The 17,407-nt window shown below is 43.8% G+C and overlaps 1 protein-coding gene across 2 annotated transcripts in view; it reads right to left on the bottom strand.

Annotated features, from left to right (window-relative positions):
* The window catches only part of mcu (mitochondrial calcium uniporter), a 78,459-nt gene extending 62,464 nt beyond the window's left edge, over window positions 1–15,995 (bottom strand). For both annotated transcript variants that reach the window (XM_069659214.1, XM_069659215.1), the window contains exon 1: window positions 15,879–15,995. In XM_069659214.1, the coding sequence (XP_069515315.1) occupies window positions 15,879–15,995 (117 nt within the window). The remainder of the gene's footprint in view (window positions 1–15,878) is intronic.
* Window positions 15,996–17,407: the final 1,412 nt, after the last annotated feature.

The raw sequence follows: 17,407 nt of genomic DNA, 5'->3' as shown, positions 1-17,407 counted from the left end.
GTCTCAGAGGATTGGCTCTGAAGTCGGCTCAAATGACAATACATTTATATTAGTGAGAAAATGTCAATTTGTCAACTGTTACTAAAGATTTTAGCTTAATAAGAGGGAGACAACTATAACACAGCGTCTCTGGTTGTATTAGTTCAAAGCGGTCAATGTTTTACAACAATGCTTCCTGCAAACTTCAGATTTTCAGGGGTTTTCTTTTGCAAGAATAAAAAGACACTTGATTTTCCGGGCATGTTTTCAAAGGTTTTAACATAGAATTTCGACAAATGAACCATGACAGGAGATTTTATCGGGACGGCCCTGTGCCATCCCTGTTACACGACTGAAGACTTTAAGATACAGTTTGAGAGGATGTGATGCAGTATGATACAATACGATCAATATGAGACAGTAAGATGTGATACAAGACGATACAGTGCTCTTTTACTGTCCCTGTGGGGACATTTTCTAAGCCTCAAATTCTGCACACATGTAGCTGTCTGATGATATGGTATGATAGGATGTGATTAGGGCTCATTCTCATTTGAATGACCCAGTATTGGTTAATTAATCCCGAGATCGATCTTTAAAAATATGTAAAAACGTGTCTGATCACTCACATTTCTGAGCGCTCCTGAACGCAGCACGACTCAGCGCATCCCCCCGAAACACGGCAGTGAGGGAGACATGCCCGGACTTGTTTACTGCACCTGCTACGGACACATCAGTGATCGGACTCTTTTTATCGTGTGTGCGTCCATGAACATGTGAGTTAGTTTTGCTCTGATGTTTATGTTGCTCTCTGTTAGCGTTGGCTTTGGCTGCGAGTGTATTTTCAGCACGTTGTTACACAGTATGCCTTTCCCTGTAACTCTCGTGTGGCTTTGGTCTTCGCGCTGTGAGATCTCGTGGCCAAATCTCGCGCAAGTTGAGGCCCAGTTTGTTTAATCAAAACCATGAGCCAGACGTTCAGACTGAAAATCTGAACTGGAAAAAAGTTCATAAACTGTCTGATTCATAACATTGTTAATATTGTGTTGTCAATTCTTATTGTAAACATTCAACATTTTGATAATGCACCAGGTTAGAGGAGCTCTGATACTGTAACTGAAATACCCCCAACACAAATAATATCGATACCCAGCCCCGGATGTGATACAGTATGATACAATATGATTAGATTCTATATGATATGGTATGATACAGGATGATACGGCACACTTTTTATTGTCAATGTGGGGATATATTGTAGGCCTCAAATAATGCACACATTTAGCGGTCTGACAAGACGTACGATTCTATACGAGACGGTGCGATACGATCAGTACGATACGGTGCGATACTATACGCTTTTATTGTCCGAGCTGGGACATTTTTTCTTGGGCTCAAATAATGCAGACATTTAGCGGTCTCAACAGTAGTATTAATGCATACAAAAAACAATAAGAACAAACACCACCAAGTAAACAGAACAGCACAAACCCGTCACAGCAAACGACACATGATTCATATTCATCTGAGCTAACACCATAAAGCTGGTTCATAACCCCCACAGCCTTAAGAAACAATAGAAAACATGTGATTGAAGAGAGCTCAGTATTTGTAACTCAACCAAGCCATTGATCAGTTTGTCAATAACAGTAGATATTACACTATGGATCATTTTGCTCTCAGCTGTTTTATGACAAAGACATAAGATTAAGTCACACAGTGTTTGTGGATGCAGAAGGTAAATCAGATGTTGTGCAGTACTCTCAGTTAACACTACATTAATACCGCCCTGCCTTCTATATATAGTCCTAAGTGTGATATGATAATGTGGCCATGTTTCCCGGTTCTGGTAACATTCATACAATATCCCTCTAAAAGGATTATCTGGTGAAAACCTCCGGTCCTCAGAGGATATATAGATACCATTAAAATGACGTGTGTGTGGATGAGGCCTGAGAGTGCTGAGGCAGCAGAAGACGGCCTTAACCCCCACCGCCCCCCTTCTACATATTTGACCCCCCGCCCATGTCAGTATGACCTCAGCTATCTGAAACAGACATGCCTGTCCCACGTGTCTTCAGCCATTGATCCACTTCTGCTGATTTAGGAGTTAATTAAAAGAGGCATGGCTCGTAACTCAGACCCCTGCTCGTTTTGAAACTAGCAGTTAAGTAGTTAATGGAGACGGGCTCGCGACCAACAGGAAATCTGTCACAATCGTTGCCACGCAGGAAAATTACAAAACCTACATCTGCACAAAGAAGCAGTCTGAAAAAACCAGCACAGGAAGGTTTTAGCGAGTCGTGATCCGTGCAGGCATGTTCTGCTCGTCTCTGCGGTCCAGCTAATCATTACAAATAAAACAAAGGGACTTAGAGTCCATTGTTGGACAGAGGTGAGCATCCTTGTGTCCTCCCTGGTGACTCCTGTGTGTGTGCATGTGTCTACCATGGCACTGCTACAATCTGAGTAATTACAGTGCAAACAAGCTGGGCGCCAGGCCGAGCTAGAGTCCTGCTTTACTGGGGCTCATTGACTCCCGGGATGAGCGCAGAGGCTGATCAATCCCCGGCGCTCTTCACGTCTGGATGTGTGTAATGAGGCCGTCACCGGCATCTCTCAGAAAACACAGACAGCTCATTTCAGGTGAAGAGCGGGATGGTGTTGGAAAAGCCAAGAGGGACGAAACAGAAATTGTGACATTTTGAGAGGCTGAAAGATTTAGGTCCTGAGGCTTGTGGAGGAAACTCAACGTGGAAGAGAGCAGAGCCTGTTTCACTGCAGGGAGCTGTGTTGTTTGTGGGTGGCAGACATCCCTTCTCCTGTCATTACCTTTCAGAACGCATGTTGTCTCTGAGAAGCTGCGAGGCGGCCACTTGTTTCTGTGTCCCCGCTTAAATATGGACATATTTTAGGGCAGAAGGACCCCTCCACCTGAACAACATTCCTCGACTTTAGCAAGATGCATTTTTTGGTTTGATTTCAACTTGAGTTCATCTCTACTTCATAGAACTATAGTTATATACGTAACTCAAGTGTCCTTCTTTTATTCTATTTCTTCCTCTTTTGGGTTTTTCTTTGATCAAGAGACCTTTTTTATTTCTGCAAAAACAACCTTCAGCGAGGCATCAACTTCTTTTATTCACGACTGGCACAAAGCGTATTGTAGTAGTTTGTGTATGAAGGTTTCGACAAGCTCTTTTGTGATGACTAATGTTTGTCAAACACCCAGGGGGTAAAAAAGAGCAAAGAGAGCCAATGCTACAAACAGCAGCCTCCTCAGCTCATGCCTCATTAAACCACCATGCACACACTCCCAGCCACAATGACCTTAACACAAGGATGATGTCACAGCGCTCCATACATCCTGTCTAACCATGACCGGCACAGCCCTCAGTTCCCTGGTAACCTGACACCGGTGAGTTACTGCACACATGATCTCTGAAACGAAGAAAGATTTCCCTCCAGCAGAGGAGTCTTTGTGTCTCAGAGATCACGTGGTCTGTGCTCTGAAATCAGCTCAAAAAAAAAGTGTAACAGATTTGAAAATGCCGAGCCCTCCTGCCATTAACCCGGAGCATCGATCAGGAGGAACCGGGAGACGACTTATGAGCTGGAGTAGGTGGGAGGTACCAAGCGATTGGAGCGCATGTTTAAGTTTGCAGTTTTGTGATTTGCTTTATTTGTCTCTAAACATTTTCGATGGGTGTTTTATTCTATTTGGGTTAAACTGTAACCTAATCAAGCAGAATTGTGCCCTCGCATGCCCAGTAATGGATTACTTATTCCTTTAACAGAGTCTCCAACTGACTTGTATACATGCATAAATAATTGACAGAGCAATTATGTTCAAATCAGTTGTCAGGGATCTTTAAGCTCCACCATGAGACACATCTCATTTAGAGGTATTCTTCTAAAACACGAGCTCGTTATATTTTAAGGGTGAAGACGGCAGCATTTTTACCTGTGAATCTCTTCACTTTAAACACGGCTAATGGTCGTCTGCGTGTTCGGTAGCTGCACAGATGCAATAATTCGTCCTCTCAGCGGTGCTGGCAGTGAGACGGGGAACGCTGTAATGAGCAGGAGCCCTTTCTCACCCAGTTTCTCTTTACTGAAAGAGGTGAGCCTGAGGCCGAGGGAATCCTCACATCACACAATCCCAGCATTCCTCTGAACAACTTCCCAGCCATTACTCCATCAGTAAAAAACAGGCCCCATTCACACATAATGCTACCAATTCCAATTAAGAGCTGCCACACTGCTAAGCCCGATCCTCTCCTCCTGCCGCCTGCTGTCTAACAGTGATGACTCGCCTCTTTCTGCCCTGCAGTGATATGATTGTTTTCTGCTTTTCACTGCACAATTGTAATTTATGGATCTGTCTGAGATATCGTATTGTTTTCCATTCAATCAAGCAGCGCCGTGTAGATAAGTGGGAGCATGGCAGGAAGACTGGGTGGAACGGCTTCAGAGAATACAGAGCTATCATGGGGCTGATAGGAGGAGTACACACAATAATATGTTCTTACTCTCATTAGGGTGCAAAGTTTAGCTTATCTTTAGTGTGCCTGCTTTCCCCTAAGTACATGCAGCTCATACATTGAAGTAGCAGGGCCTCACCTCTGAGTAAACAGGGACACATCCAAATTACAGGGGCAGACGTGCAACAGGAATGATTGCGGGCAAGAGTCGCACACATTAGTTGCTCCAGCCGGCATTCACCACTTGAAAATGGCACGCCTATTCATCAAAAGCTGAATTGTCTCTGCCCACCGCCATTGTCCCCGCACCCAGCAAGCATCGGTCCCACTCAGCCGCTTGTATTAATTCACCATGAACTTTTATAAACAATCAATACTTCTTGAAGGAGAGGTCAGCCCCACCGCCTCGCTCTCTAATTAGCTGCGTATTAGAGAGTCTTGATATTTTGCAGGGGAGAGTTCAATCAAATTGAAACAAGGTGGGGTCAGTTTGTCGCAGGAAGCAAATACATCTTGTCCCCTTGTTACCAAAATGAACGAGGATTATGGGCCGTCAATAAGACGTCGACGTAGCCTCTGGTTTCAATGTGCAGGTGACTTCAACCTCCAGCCAGCAGGAGGCGACTCCCCTGGTCTGTGAAACCAGACACGAAAATGAGCCTGCTTTAAACTTGATTTATTACCAGATTTTCCTAATTAGTTTGTGGTTTCAATCACTGGTTTTAAATCTTCACCAACACAGCATGGTGTTCATGTTGTAAATGATGCTCCCATTTAGGGTAAAATCAACGATGAAGCAGAATATGCGTGTGGACTACCTGTGATGGACAAGTTGCTACGACAGCAGCCTGTCAATCAGGATAGACGTTACAGTGTGTGTCCAGCCCTGTAGTCCAAATATGGTCACTTCTGGCTCCAAAAAAACAAGATGGCGACGGCCATAATCCCAAAACTAAGCCTTAAACAGTGGTTCACAGACCCATGGCTGACTGGTGGCGGTGGCCACTTCTTTTACACGGTGTATTGTGAGGTTTATATTTCGCTGAGCCAGCACACACGAGTACAAGTACACTTTGGTAAAATAGTTCTCACGTCAAGTCCACTTGCAATTATAGCTGCCCTATATTTATGGTTCTCTGGCTGGCAGATTCATCACTCTTGAAACACTTCCTCTATTATACTTTTTTGCTCCCGATTTTCATCTTGCCAAGGTTTTATGTAAATCCAGATGTAAAAATGTAATAAAATGAATAAAACATACTTTTCAAGTTCAAAGAAGCCCACAGCAACACATGTAGTAGCCTACTTACAGGACTGATACTCTGAAGATGACCAAAGACATGATTCTAAAAGACGTTTTGGCAGCAGAAGTCTTAAACTTTAACAACCACAGTGAAAGTGAAGTGCAGGTGTGTGGACGGAGCTGTTGTCACTCCGGTTTAGGCGTGAAGGAGGCGAACCCAGTGACCCGCACACAAAGACAGCAGAACTCCTCAATCTGGAAACGCTTCCACACAACTGTGACACATCCTCTGACAGATTTGGGCATGCCTGACTTTAATACAAGCTCAATTCACACTGCTCATTTGGACCCTGCATCGCCACTGATTAGTTTAGCTGTCACAATAATGTGCCCGATCGCACATCTAATAGCAGGAAAGGCTCGGCTGCAAATGACCTTCAGGTTGTAGCAGCAGCCTCACCTGCCCTCCTGGCAGGGGACGCCACCAAGAGATGAGAGGGGGTAACCAAGCGTTGCATTCATCCATCATCACATTACACACGTTGGCCTGGTTTAATGTGCTTTTCAGACTTGACTGGAGACACGCTGGGCCGCACAGAAACATGGGAACCAGCTAATTAGTCTTTGCCAATAGCGGAGGTTCACCAGTCATTTACCACCTCAAGGGTGAAAGCCCTCCACAGTACTAATGAGGACTTTGTCCATCACAACAGTCTCATCCGCTACAGAGCAAGACATCGCCATAATGAACAACAGAGGCATGCAGCCCCTCAGTCTAGTAAGGAGTCTATAATAACTGCACTGTATATGCAAACAGGGGACAGATGGGAGGAGTGGGGACGCTTCAGTAAGAGTCTAACACTGATCCTTTCCACCTTCCAGGACAGTTCTTCTGACCGTGGGGCAAACAGCTGGTGAGCGTGAGAAAGGTACCCGTGCTGAGCAGGTGCTGTAATGTGATGGACTCCGAGAGCACGGGGAAATTAGCAGGAGAAAGCGCAGGGGAAACAGGACACGGGCTGGCATATGTCTAGAGATCTAGCAGAGACTGGGAGGGAGACGCAGAGAGAGTCTCTCTCTGCATGCGCACAGATGAGCTGAGAAGACGAAATCAGGCAGTTATAGAGTGACAAACTACACAGCTGTTCAAGGGAAAGTGTAAAAAAAAGAAGCTGTTTTGCATGTGGATCTAACAGGAGGACTTGAAGCTATTATCCCTTTGAGCTCTACAATAGAAACGAGTCTGCCAGTGCATACATCAGCATTTTTGCTTATTGTGATGGTATTTTTTGGAGCATCTTCAAAAGCTTAATATCCCCAGAATCTGTACAACTTAATCTACAAGGTCACGCAAGTCAGTTAAACAACCACCGCAATATGGCCGAGGGAGGTGTCGTTTGCATAATACTATTTTCACCACCTTTTACACCGCATGCTAAGCAACATAGTGCAGAAAGTAATGGTGCAACAGACAGGAGCCTTAGCTTTCTGTTGCAAAAAGAAAGCAGCAGTAGCTACTACAGTCTCATTTTAGATCGAATTACACCGCATCATGCAAAAAACGAAGCTCCACGGCCGCCCGCAGGACGTCTGCTTACACAGAAACTTTGGAAGATAAAGTGTCAGGAGATGCTGGAATGTAATCATCACTATGCAACATCAATTAATGAGGTACATTCCTACACTGTAGCTAATGCTGAAATATTGTAATAACTGTGTCTCTTCAGTTGCTACTGCTTTATATTTGCACTGCTCATTTCACCAGAGTCAACACTGAACCCAGCCTGTCAACCTAATTGTTATGGAAACAGTGAGCGGGATGATGGAGACTCTGCAGAAATATGTCAGAAAAAAGGGTGCAGCTGAACAAATGCACCAATCAGAGTATCAGTGCCGAGCGTCTGCCAGGGGAGCCCTGCAGCTACCAGGAGCAGGGACGACACTGGACATCACTCTGACCGCTGCTCGCCAGCGTGACTGCCACCTGAGCCGACAGGAGCTCTGTCAGGGACACGGCCACTAAAGCCATCAGCATTTTATCACAGGGAAAACAAAGTGGCAACATGCACTTGTCATTTTGGTTGATGGAGCAACAATCTACGACAATTTCACTACAATGGCATGAGATGGCAAGAAAGCACGAGTCTTGAAGATGACGATTCTCTTCCACTGCAGGGTCCAGGGTATGAATTAAGTTCCATTATTGTTCCCCCAGAAAGTTCTTGCTTAGTGGAAAGTACTCTCCAGAAATACAGGAATTCTGGGGATGGGCTTTGAAGCGTTGAACATTTCTGATTGTTCAGGCAGCAAGTTTTTTATTTCAGACACGTCTTTAAAAACATCTGCGACCTGCATGTGTTTTGTGTTCATTCCGTCTCTATAATAATGGCGTTACGTAGGCAAGACAAGATATCGATACAGCAATATATATGGTCGTCCTGACTCGTGCAAATTCTGTGAAACTGACATCAAATTGCGAAGAGAATAAATACATCAATCCTTTATTCGGGGCATTTTATATTCTTCAGTAAATGATGTATGGTTATACGATTGTCTTGCAATATATCAAATTTTGCAGAATCACTGTATCCTGATATTATCGTTGTCATGGGCCACGTATCACAAATCGTATCGTGAGTTAACCTGCAATTCCAACTCCCAGAGTTACAAAGGAAGGCATATGAGAAATGGGCCGACAATGAATTCAGCGTTTATGCGGAGGACAAAATCCAGCTTCATAAAGTTGACTCTCTGTTGTTTATAGAGTCTTGTTGTTGTGTAGTCCTGGACAAATTCAGTGTTAAACAACTGCCTCCGACCGTCAGCCGTCTGGGTTCTTTAGACCTCGCACAAAAACGGGAGAAGGAACTTTTGGTGTCTTGAAAAGTAGTTCCAGGGACTTAAAGTTTCTGGTAGTCTGGCTTTAAATGCAACTTTAAAGATGTATTCGCGTCAGCATCTAAATACTGGTGTTGTTCATGAGTCACCCAGTCCCATTGAGGCCAAGAGCTCAGTTAAAGCGAGTACTAAGAGAACTGTCAGAGTATAAACGTCAACAGGGTCTCTATTGTAAACATTTTGAAACTCTTTGTGAGCATGCTGACAGGGGAGGCACGCTGGCCAATGAAATGGTAGCAGTGCACGTCACTAGGGCACTGGATATACGTTGGTATCTAGGTTGTTGTGAGTCTAAACTAAAGCGGTTGTGTGCTTAGTGTAGCGTTATCTAAAGAATGGGTTGTTTAAACTAGATGTTAAAAGTTTCTGTTGCCTGGAAACCCTTTCTGTTTTGTCATTGCCTCATATTTTGCAGCAGCTGTTTTTACTCAGAGTTACATTTTTCAGATGTTTGCTTGAATGAGGAACGAACAAACATGGAGGACAGACAACTTCAGGCTCCTATTCTTTCACTATGTGGTCAGCACTAAACTATATTGTGCTCCTCATTGATGATCAAATGATGTATGCTCCACCTTACCTTTCACCGTGAGCCTCTGCCTACACACAAACCAATGAGAGCAAACAGCCTAACAATGGAATGCATTGCTTCACTACCACAACAAAGCACATAATGCTGGAGCAACATGGCCTCATTTCTGGAAAACTGCTCCCAACACAAACAGAACAAAGACAAAGAGCTCACAGCCAGCCTGATAATTCAAGATTTCACTCGGCCCCTACAGAAGGGCAAACACATCAGCGGAGAGGCAGTCGCTCTGGATGCAGTCGCTCTGGATGCAGACGCCGGTCTAACTAAGATAGGTTGCCTGCCTGGCCGTACTAGATTGGGTGTCTCTGCCCTACTTCCCGTTTGTGTCTCTGCAGACCACTATCTACAACGAATTCAAACACTGAAGAAGAGGACAGTTATCGTGGACTCAGCTACTCTTAGAGGAGATAAAAACGCTTTAATATTTGGTCGAAACGAAAGATATTTGGTCCAAGAGCCGAACCCATGTGCAAATAAGGCGTGTTTTAACCGATCTTTTTGTTATGATAATGTTCTAAACACTACTTCAATTATGGTCTGTTTTACAGGGCTGCTGCTGCTCACAATCATTTTCATCATTGATTAATCTGCCGATTATCAAGATGAATAATCCATTAATCTTTTAGGCTAAAAGCTCATCACATTAATGTCTAGCAGCCCAAAGTCATGTCTTTGTATTTTGCTTCTTTAATCCAAGCAAACCCAAAACTTCTCCATTTACTGCCATGAGTTAAAAAGACAAGCAGCAAATCCTTACATTCATACTACATTATATACGTATACATATTGTAATATAACATATTTTATAACACTTTTATATCACACCTTATTTATACTGTACCATTTCATACTGCTAAATGTTGCTGCTATTACCCATATGTCACTTTAGATTGTCACTTATGTCACATTTGTATACCAGTTGTATATATTTTATTTTTATCTTTTCCTATTCTATTTGTATTTGCCTTCTTGCAATTAAGTACTATCTTATCTTATCTTATCTTATCTTATCTTATCTTATCTTATCTTATCATTGAAGCAGCAAATGTTTGACATTTCTGCTTGGAAAATTACTGAAATGATTAATCATTTATTAAAATAGTTTATTCATTTTCTTCTGACAAAGTAATTGATTAATCGTTGCAGCTCTAGTGTTATATTGTTGATCTTGTCTTGATGAAAACTTGATAGCATATTCTACGGAAGCCCTGAGCAGACAAGCATCCATATATTTCATTTACTCAGTTCTTCGTGATAACGAGTAAATTCTGGTTGTTTTCTGGAAATCTCGACTTTTTAATCTCAAGATAATAAAGCTGGTTTTCTCGTGATGATTCTCTAGTGATCTAGAAAACAAAACAACAGACTGGTCGCTGTGATGTTACAGAGCCAGGGGCCGGTTTCACCAAGATAGACTTCAGACAGACGTCTAAATTCATCCGTTTCTCAAAGCAGTGTAGTTCCTGACTATCTAAAGCAGGACTATGATGCATTGAATTCTGGGTAAATTAAGACTTTTTCTCAAAACAAGAAAAAATGGCCGACTGAGTTACCGCATCTAACCCTCTAAGTCCATTTACCCCAGCAGAAAATGTTTGTCTATTGGAGGTTATAAGGGCATTTTACTTGGAAAATTCATCAACAACAAAAACATACCTGAAATGGAAAAAATTTGCAGCAACAGTAAACAGTGTTAATCTGACCGTTAAAAGGACTATCAAAGATGTTCAAAATTTGGTGCTACTGGTCAGCAGGTGTCACAGATTGTTACCATGGTAACATGGGTCTTAGAACTGAGTTAGGGGTAAGGTATCTAATTTTTTTGGCTTAAAATTAGTCAGTCTTAATTTTTGTGAAATGGTCTAACTTGCATGAGACTAATCTGTGAGCAATATTAACACTATAGACCCGTCTAAAACATCTTTGTGAAACCGGCCCCTGGACATGCCATGCTGCCATCGCCCACACTAATGAGGTGAGTTAAGCCTGTTTCTATGTTGGTTTTGTGCTTTTGCAGCTCTGGGGAAACGAGTTCTGATCATCATCGAGATCTCCAGAAAACAACCGGAAATGACACGTTATCACCGGAAAACGGAGTTAATAAAATGTATGGATGTATGTCCGCTTAGGGCTTCCGTACGATCCACGCTGACATGAGGCTCTTTCATGTGATCCTCACCTGATTCAGGAGGTTTTACCTGTCAATAAAGTTTCTACTTGTCAGTAAAGCTTTAAATTATGCCAATATGGAAATTATTAGCATGTTAAGACCAGTAGCATTAACATGGTATTGTATATTGACTGACTGAGTCAACGAATCAATCATCTTGAAACCATACCTTTGACAGACGGAAATTCTATAACATGAATTCTTCTCCCGTCACCCATCAAGAGTGTACGAATCCCCACAGGAAAACTCAGATCAATTTTCCCACCCGCTAAAAAAACCCTCTAAATTGCACTTCATACCCATTAAAATTACCTCAGTATACAGATAGTAATCCAATATCAATGGAGAGAAGGAACAGTGCAGCTGTGCCGACACAGATTATTAAGATTTATCTCCGGCAGACGAAACAGATGAGATGTGAGAACAGACATGCAGGTTGTCATCATGAACCTCTAATGTCATCAAAATGTCATCAGTTATTTTCCATACAGGAGAAGGCCAAACGCCTGTCAATCATCGGACTCCAAAGTGAAGAATGACATCATTAATTAGCCTTGACCACATAAAAGACAGCAAATGTGACATTAATTCATCATTTCATGTCATTGTGTTTGGTGCTGCATACAATGCGCCCGTCTCTGCGCCATCATACATGTTAATGTGAGATCAGAAATGCACTCCGACGCCACTTTGTCCATAAAGTGCTGGATCACATTAATGAAAGTGACAGAGGGGACAGGTTGATCAATCACTCAACCATCTTATCACCTTTCTAGCAGACCAAAGCTACAAACTGACAGTCACTCCCTTATCGCACTAATCCGGATAACTTCAGCACTGAGCCTGTGAAGGCAGCCGGGATAAATTAGTTTACTCCTACACTGATTGGATTAGAAGCCAGGAGTGGGCCTCGACCCCCCGGCCCGAACACTACAGCCACCGACTGCTAGCTGTAATGAACATGTCGGCTTCAATGGAAATAAAAAGGAAAACATGACTTGATTTTTCTCTTTTAGCCCCAAGTTCACACTGAACTCCTACACTGAAGACACAACATGTGGAAAACTTATACTTATAGAGAACCTCTCTTCAGCTGTGATTTATAACCATTTTACGAGGACTGTTTGTTCCCTGTGACTCAACTCCCCTGCCACACTTCAACACAGCAGCATTTTATATGACAGGTGACTCAATAGTAATCCGTTGCAGGTTAAATAAGAGCCTTGGAGCCTCTAGTCTGCTTTGAATCCCTGAAGAGTTCCCCCATCATCACCGCACCACATTACAGAAGCAGCGAGAGCCGTGAGTGTGCTCACTGGTTGGATACACCCACTAACACATGGCTTAATGGGAAAGGCTACAATCGGCATTCAGACCCGGGTCAAATGACTCTGCAGTAGACCCGGGTAATTATCGCCCTGCTCAGATTGGCTTTGATGGGAACACAAAACCTGTGTCGACACGCTAATCTCCGCCCCTGTCCGGCACGGAGCTATGCTCCATCGGTAACTTCTGCGACTCCTCGTCATCTCAGCTACAAATTCCGCCCCTTCTCCGTCCAAGCAGCGCTCGAACATCGTTCCTAATTTGTCGTGCCGAGTTTGATAAACAGACTGAATGAGTCGTAGATACAATAAAGACCTAACCACCATAACATCTTCACTGTTTACTAACCCTGTTTCGGGCACGTTGGTGACGTGAGCCGGTGATGCAGCAGAAAACAGACCGAAAGCAGTATACTTCACTGGCAATGGGAAAAGAGACAACCGGCATCTATAAGTGGGTCTTCCCGGTTCTGAAAAACCCACATCAACACGCTAAATTCAGTGGGAAAGGGGTATACGAGTGATATTTCATAGTATACATTCATGCTAAATGGCAGCTAATCATCTCATATTGCCTCTTTTGTCGCTTCCACCACCGATGATATCGGCACAGCCTTTATTATACCACCCGTTGGTTTGTGCCGTTGTTGTGGCAAACCTGTACAGGATTTTGTTGGGTTTTTTCCGTTGTGCCTTTAGGAGATCCCGTGTTTGGATCAAGCCCACGATATGCGAGCAATATCCTGAAGCGCTTTAAACACAATGAAAAAGTGGGATAATTTAGCTTTGCTAGCAATGTGCTAAAACATATTTCAAAATGAAAGTTATAGGGAGTCATAACTAAACATCAGAGAGAGTTACGAGACGACGTCTTCGACCGGATCCTTAGCTGCACTTATATGCAAATATCTGTTTATAGAGATGATAAATCACTAAATTGTCACCCCGATGGGTTCAGGGTTCGGGTCTTTTGAGAGTTGTCCATCATATAGCTACCTAATGCCTGCAGAAACTCCAATGGAAGAGTACAATCCCACCCAAAATATTGGCCCTTGCCAAGTTCTGTACTTATATGCAGAATCAATGGCAACTAAGAAGTGAAGTTCTAACGGCACCAGTAACAACATCGTCCTCCGATACAGACTAAATGCAGTAACGAGTATCGGCACCAATCTGATACCTGATTTATTAGGCCCCACAAATAACGACTGGTTTCAGGTACATTATAATATGTAGATGACAAACAACAGTGCAGTGCTAATGGAGAGTGCAATGTGAGTCAAAGCTAGCAAAATGTCAGCAATCAGTGTTCCTCTGCCAATAATATGTATATTTTTATCCCCATGGTTTTGGAGGAGTCCTCGGTATGAACCCATTCTCAAGCCAGGAAGGAGTCTATTGGAATTGATAAAAATTGTATCCTCATAAGTATGTGTCCCACTGCAGCTTTATAGACACAAGTGTAGAAACAGAGACTTCCCACACTGCAGTGAAGGATTCACAAATGAAATCAGGAGCGCGGCTGTCACACGGTGACAGGCCCGCGTTGGGAGCTGCAGCAGCAACGCTTCGATGGACGAAGACACAGTATGACAGGCAAACAAAACTACAGCCTGAGCAGACTGATTCCAAATGAGAACTTATTAGGATGACTCTGCTCTGAAAAAGTGAGCCGCAAGTCAGTCTGTTAAATCACTTAGGGTTTAAATAGGCCTACTTATTCCAGAGCAGGGCAGAATATCACCTCTCCACAGGGGTAAATGTCCTCTATTGTAATAGTTCACAGTGGGCGACGGCACCAGGGGCCGGTGTGGACCGAGGGAGTCAATTCTGACAGCTACTTAACCTCCAGGCCGGTTTGTTTCACAGGAAGAAAAGCCTCATTTCACTTCACTCGGCGTGTGGCAGAGTTTGTGTATGAAAGTGGAACGGGAAAACATGAGAGAGAGGGATCACAGGGAAAACAGAGAGTAAAATAAAAGGGTTGAGTCGTGCAGCAGAAAAAGGCTCAAAAATATCACAGCAGCGTTTCTAGCTACAGTGAAGGGGCTGTTCTCTCCGGGGCCGCAATGACTTCCTCATTCTTTCGTATTCAAGTCCATCCTGTGCCTCACCTCCCTCCCCTGCCAGCCGCCTGCTGTAAAGCCTCAGAGTTACAGCACAGTAGCAGGAACAAGACGTGTAACTATTGCAATGTAGTAATGGTTTTGTAAACACAATTATCTTCCTGTTATTAAGAGCATTTTTCAGGCTGTGTATGTTTGAGCTGTGTAAGAAAGACCTGCTTCAGCTTGCATTAAAAAAACCTGAGGATCTCCCAGCTGAATGGGGAAACACCCGCAAGGGAGGGGAGAAAAGGCAGGCTGGCTGGAGAGTCTGACATCATCCAAGTGTTGGCTTCCATGTTTCTGAAGTCTCATATGTGTGTGTGCATGAATAGTCAGTGTAGGTCTTTCACACACTGTAGTTTTCCTCTCCAGCTCTAGCTAAGACATTCATTATTCTGAGTTTCTCTGCTGCACCACACAGCTGCTGCACAAAGCATGTAGAAGCAGAGAGATGAGGGGAACCATAAGTCATGGACTGACAGGCAGACCTGAAGCTGCAGCCTTAAAAGCAGCTCTTACACCAAACATCCTCATTGCAACAGAGCAAAAAATAAAACACCCATCCCCGGCCGACGGCAAACCAGCAATCCCAATACTGCAGAGACAGAACCTACAGCTTCATCGGCTGAAAAAATATGCGTGTAAAGTTGAAGGGCATTGGAGAAACCGTGAGATATGGGGCATTATGTGAAAGCAGGGCAGAGTGTCTGAAGGCTGGTTTCAATAAACGGCGGGGCAGCAGCGTCAGTGGGGTGTTGATGGGCTTCAGCATGCGCTCCAAAAAAAACCTGCATTGCCTCTGTCAAAGCTCTCCGTCCCACCGTGGATTAAAATACCCACACGACACCGGGCTGGGCTACAAACATTTCATGACTCATCTTGTAGCTCATATTTCCGTAAAGCGCAATCAGAAGAAAAGACATGAACGGAAAATCTTGAGGCTAGTTAGCTTTACTTCCTTAGCCAGCGCAGCGAGCCGCCACCGCCGCTTTCTCTCTCCGGTCCAGCCTGCCTGCTTGCCCGGTCCTACACACACACACACCTCTCCCCCCTGTGCGCACAGACGTCCTGGGACTTACCGGTCTTATGTGCTGGTGGTGTCGCTGTGAAGAGACAACAAGTGCGGGGAGGCTGCCGGCCACCGCTCCGCTGCTCCGGGACAACAGGAGGACTGATCTGCACACTTTCGCAGCCATCTCTGTAGTGAAAGCTCGCCGGGAAGGAGACTGCTGCGGGCGGACCGAGACGCACCGAAGGGAAGAGGGAGGGTGGTGGGCGGGTTGCGGGGCTGGACTATACGGCTTCAGTACACATGCCCAGTGTTGCACCAGTATGCAAAAGATAAAACACTTTTGTGCTGGCTAATTCAAAACATGCACACACTGCATGCCATTTGTCGCAACACCGATCACTCAGTTACTCCACTGAAGGTCACAAAGATGTGATTATTATGTCATAAATGTATTACAAGTGTGCACAGAGGTTACAGTATATATCATGCTGAGTGAGGTGTATTTGAAAAGGATACATGTAAGTGAATAAAAGAGGGATTTCTCTACATTTCACAGGAAATAATCTTTAACACAGACACATTTTTTTTTTAAATGAAACCAGAGCTTCTTATCTACGCCATCTCCTTTACAACCTCTATTAAAATAATCTCAGTTTCAAAGTGCAAGATAAATGTGGTGAGCCACACAGGTATATGACTGTAGATAGTGACACAATAGGAAATAATAGAGCAGTATAAGGTCGCACACACACTGCTCATAGCGAAATAAATGCAGGTAAATCACACCAAAATAAAGTCAGTATTTAGATACTTCTTTTTGTCTCTAGTCACTTATTTTAGTGGTTGCATTTAAAGTCCAAGTCAGCAGAACCACCATCAAACCTTCCTGACCTCTTTTGTTGTTTTCTTTTGTGAATTTAAAGATTAAATAAACTGTACTTACACAGCGCTTTTCTAGTTTTCCGACCACTCAAAGCTGCTTTTACCCTACATGTCACATTCACACAATGATGGCAAGGCCTAAGTGCCAATTCAGATCTATGCCCATTCATACCCAATGGCCACCACGAGCAATTTGGGGTTCAGTGTCTTGCCCAAGGACACTTCAACATGTGACTGTAGCAGTCAGGGATCGAACCCCCGATCTGCCGATAGAGAGATGACCGACTCTACCTCTGAGCCACAGCCGTCCCAGATTAAAAAAGGTTTTCTCGGGATGCTTGGTGTCCTTAACTGTCTCTGAATGTACATCCTGTTGCGCAACCATTGCAGCCAAACTTGGCACTCATTGAGGTGACTTCCCCTAAAAGATTTCCAGCCATCTTGGAAGGGACAGGCAAAATATGACTTGTCTGAGTGGCTGTGTAATGTGCTACATCTTGGCAGACTTGCTGTCACCAGCCACACCATCCATTCCTCTATAACTGTATCTAATATTAGTTTGTCCTTCAGCTTCTCTTGTGACTGCGTCCCTACAGGATCAAATCTAATTGAAGTGGTCTTCAGTGACTTTTAAATGGCAGAGGCTACTTCCTGATGTACAAGCATTTTTATGCATTTCAGGCCTTCTGTCCCCAAATGGCAGAACATGAGGGC

The sequence above is a fragment of the Semicossyphus pulcher genome, unplaced genomic scaffold (genome assembly GCF_022749685.1).
Source record: "Semicossyphus pulcher isolate SPU_LCO1_2020_fin unplaced genomic scaffold, fSemPul1.0.p SCAF_12, whole genome shotgun sequence".
NCBI lineage: Eukaryota > Metazoa > Chordata > Actinopteri > Labriformes > Labridae > Semicossyphus > Semicossyphus pulcher.
This window is presented reverse-complemented; position numbering and strand designations above follow the sequence as displayed.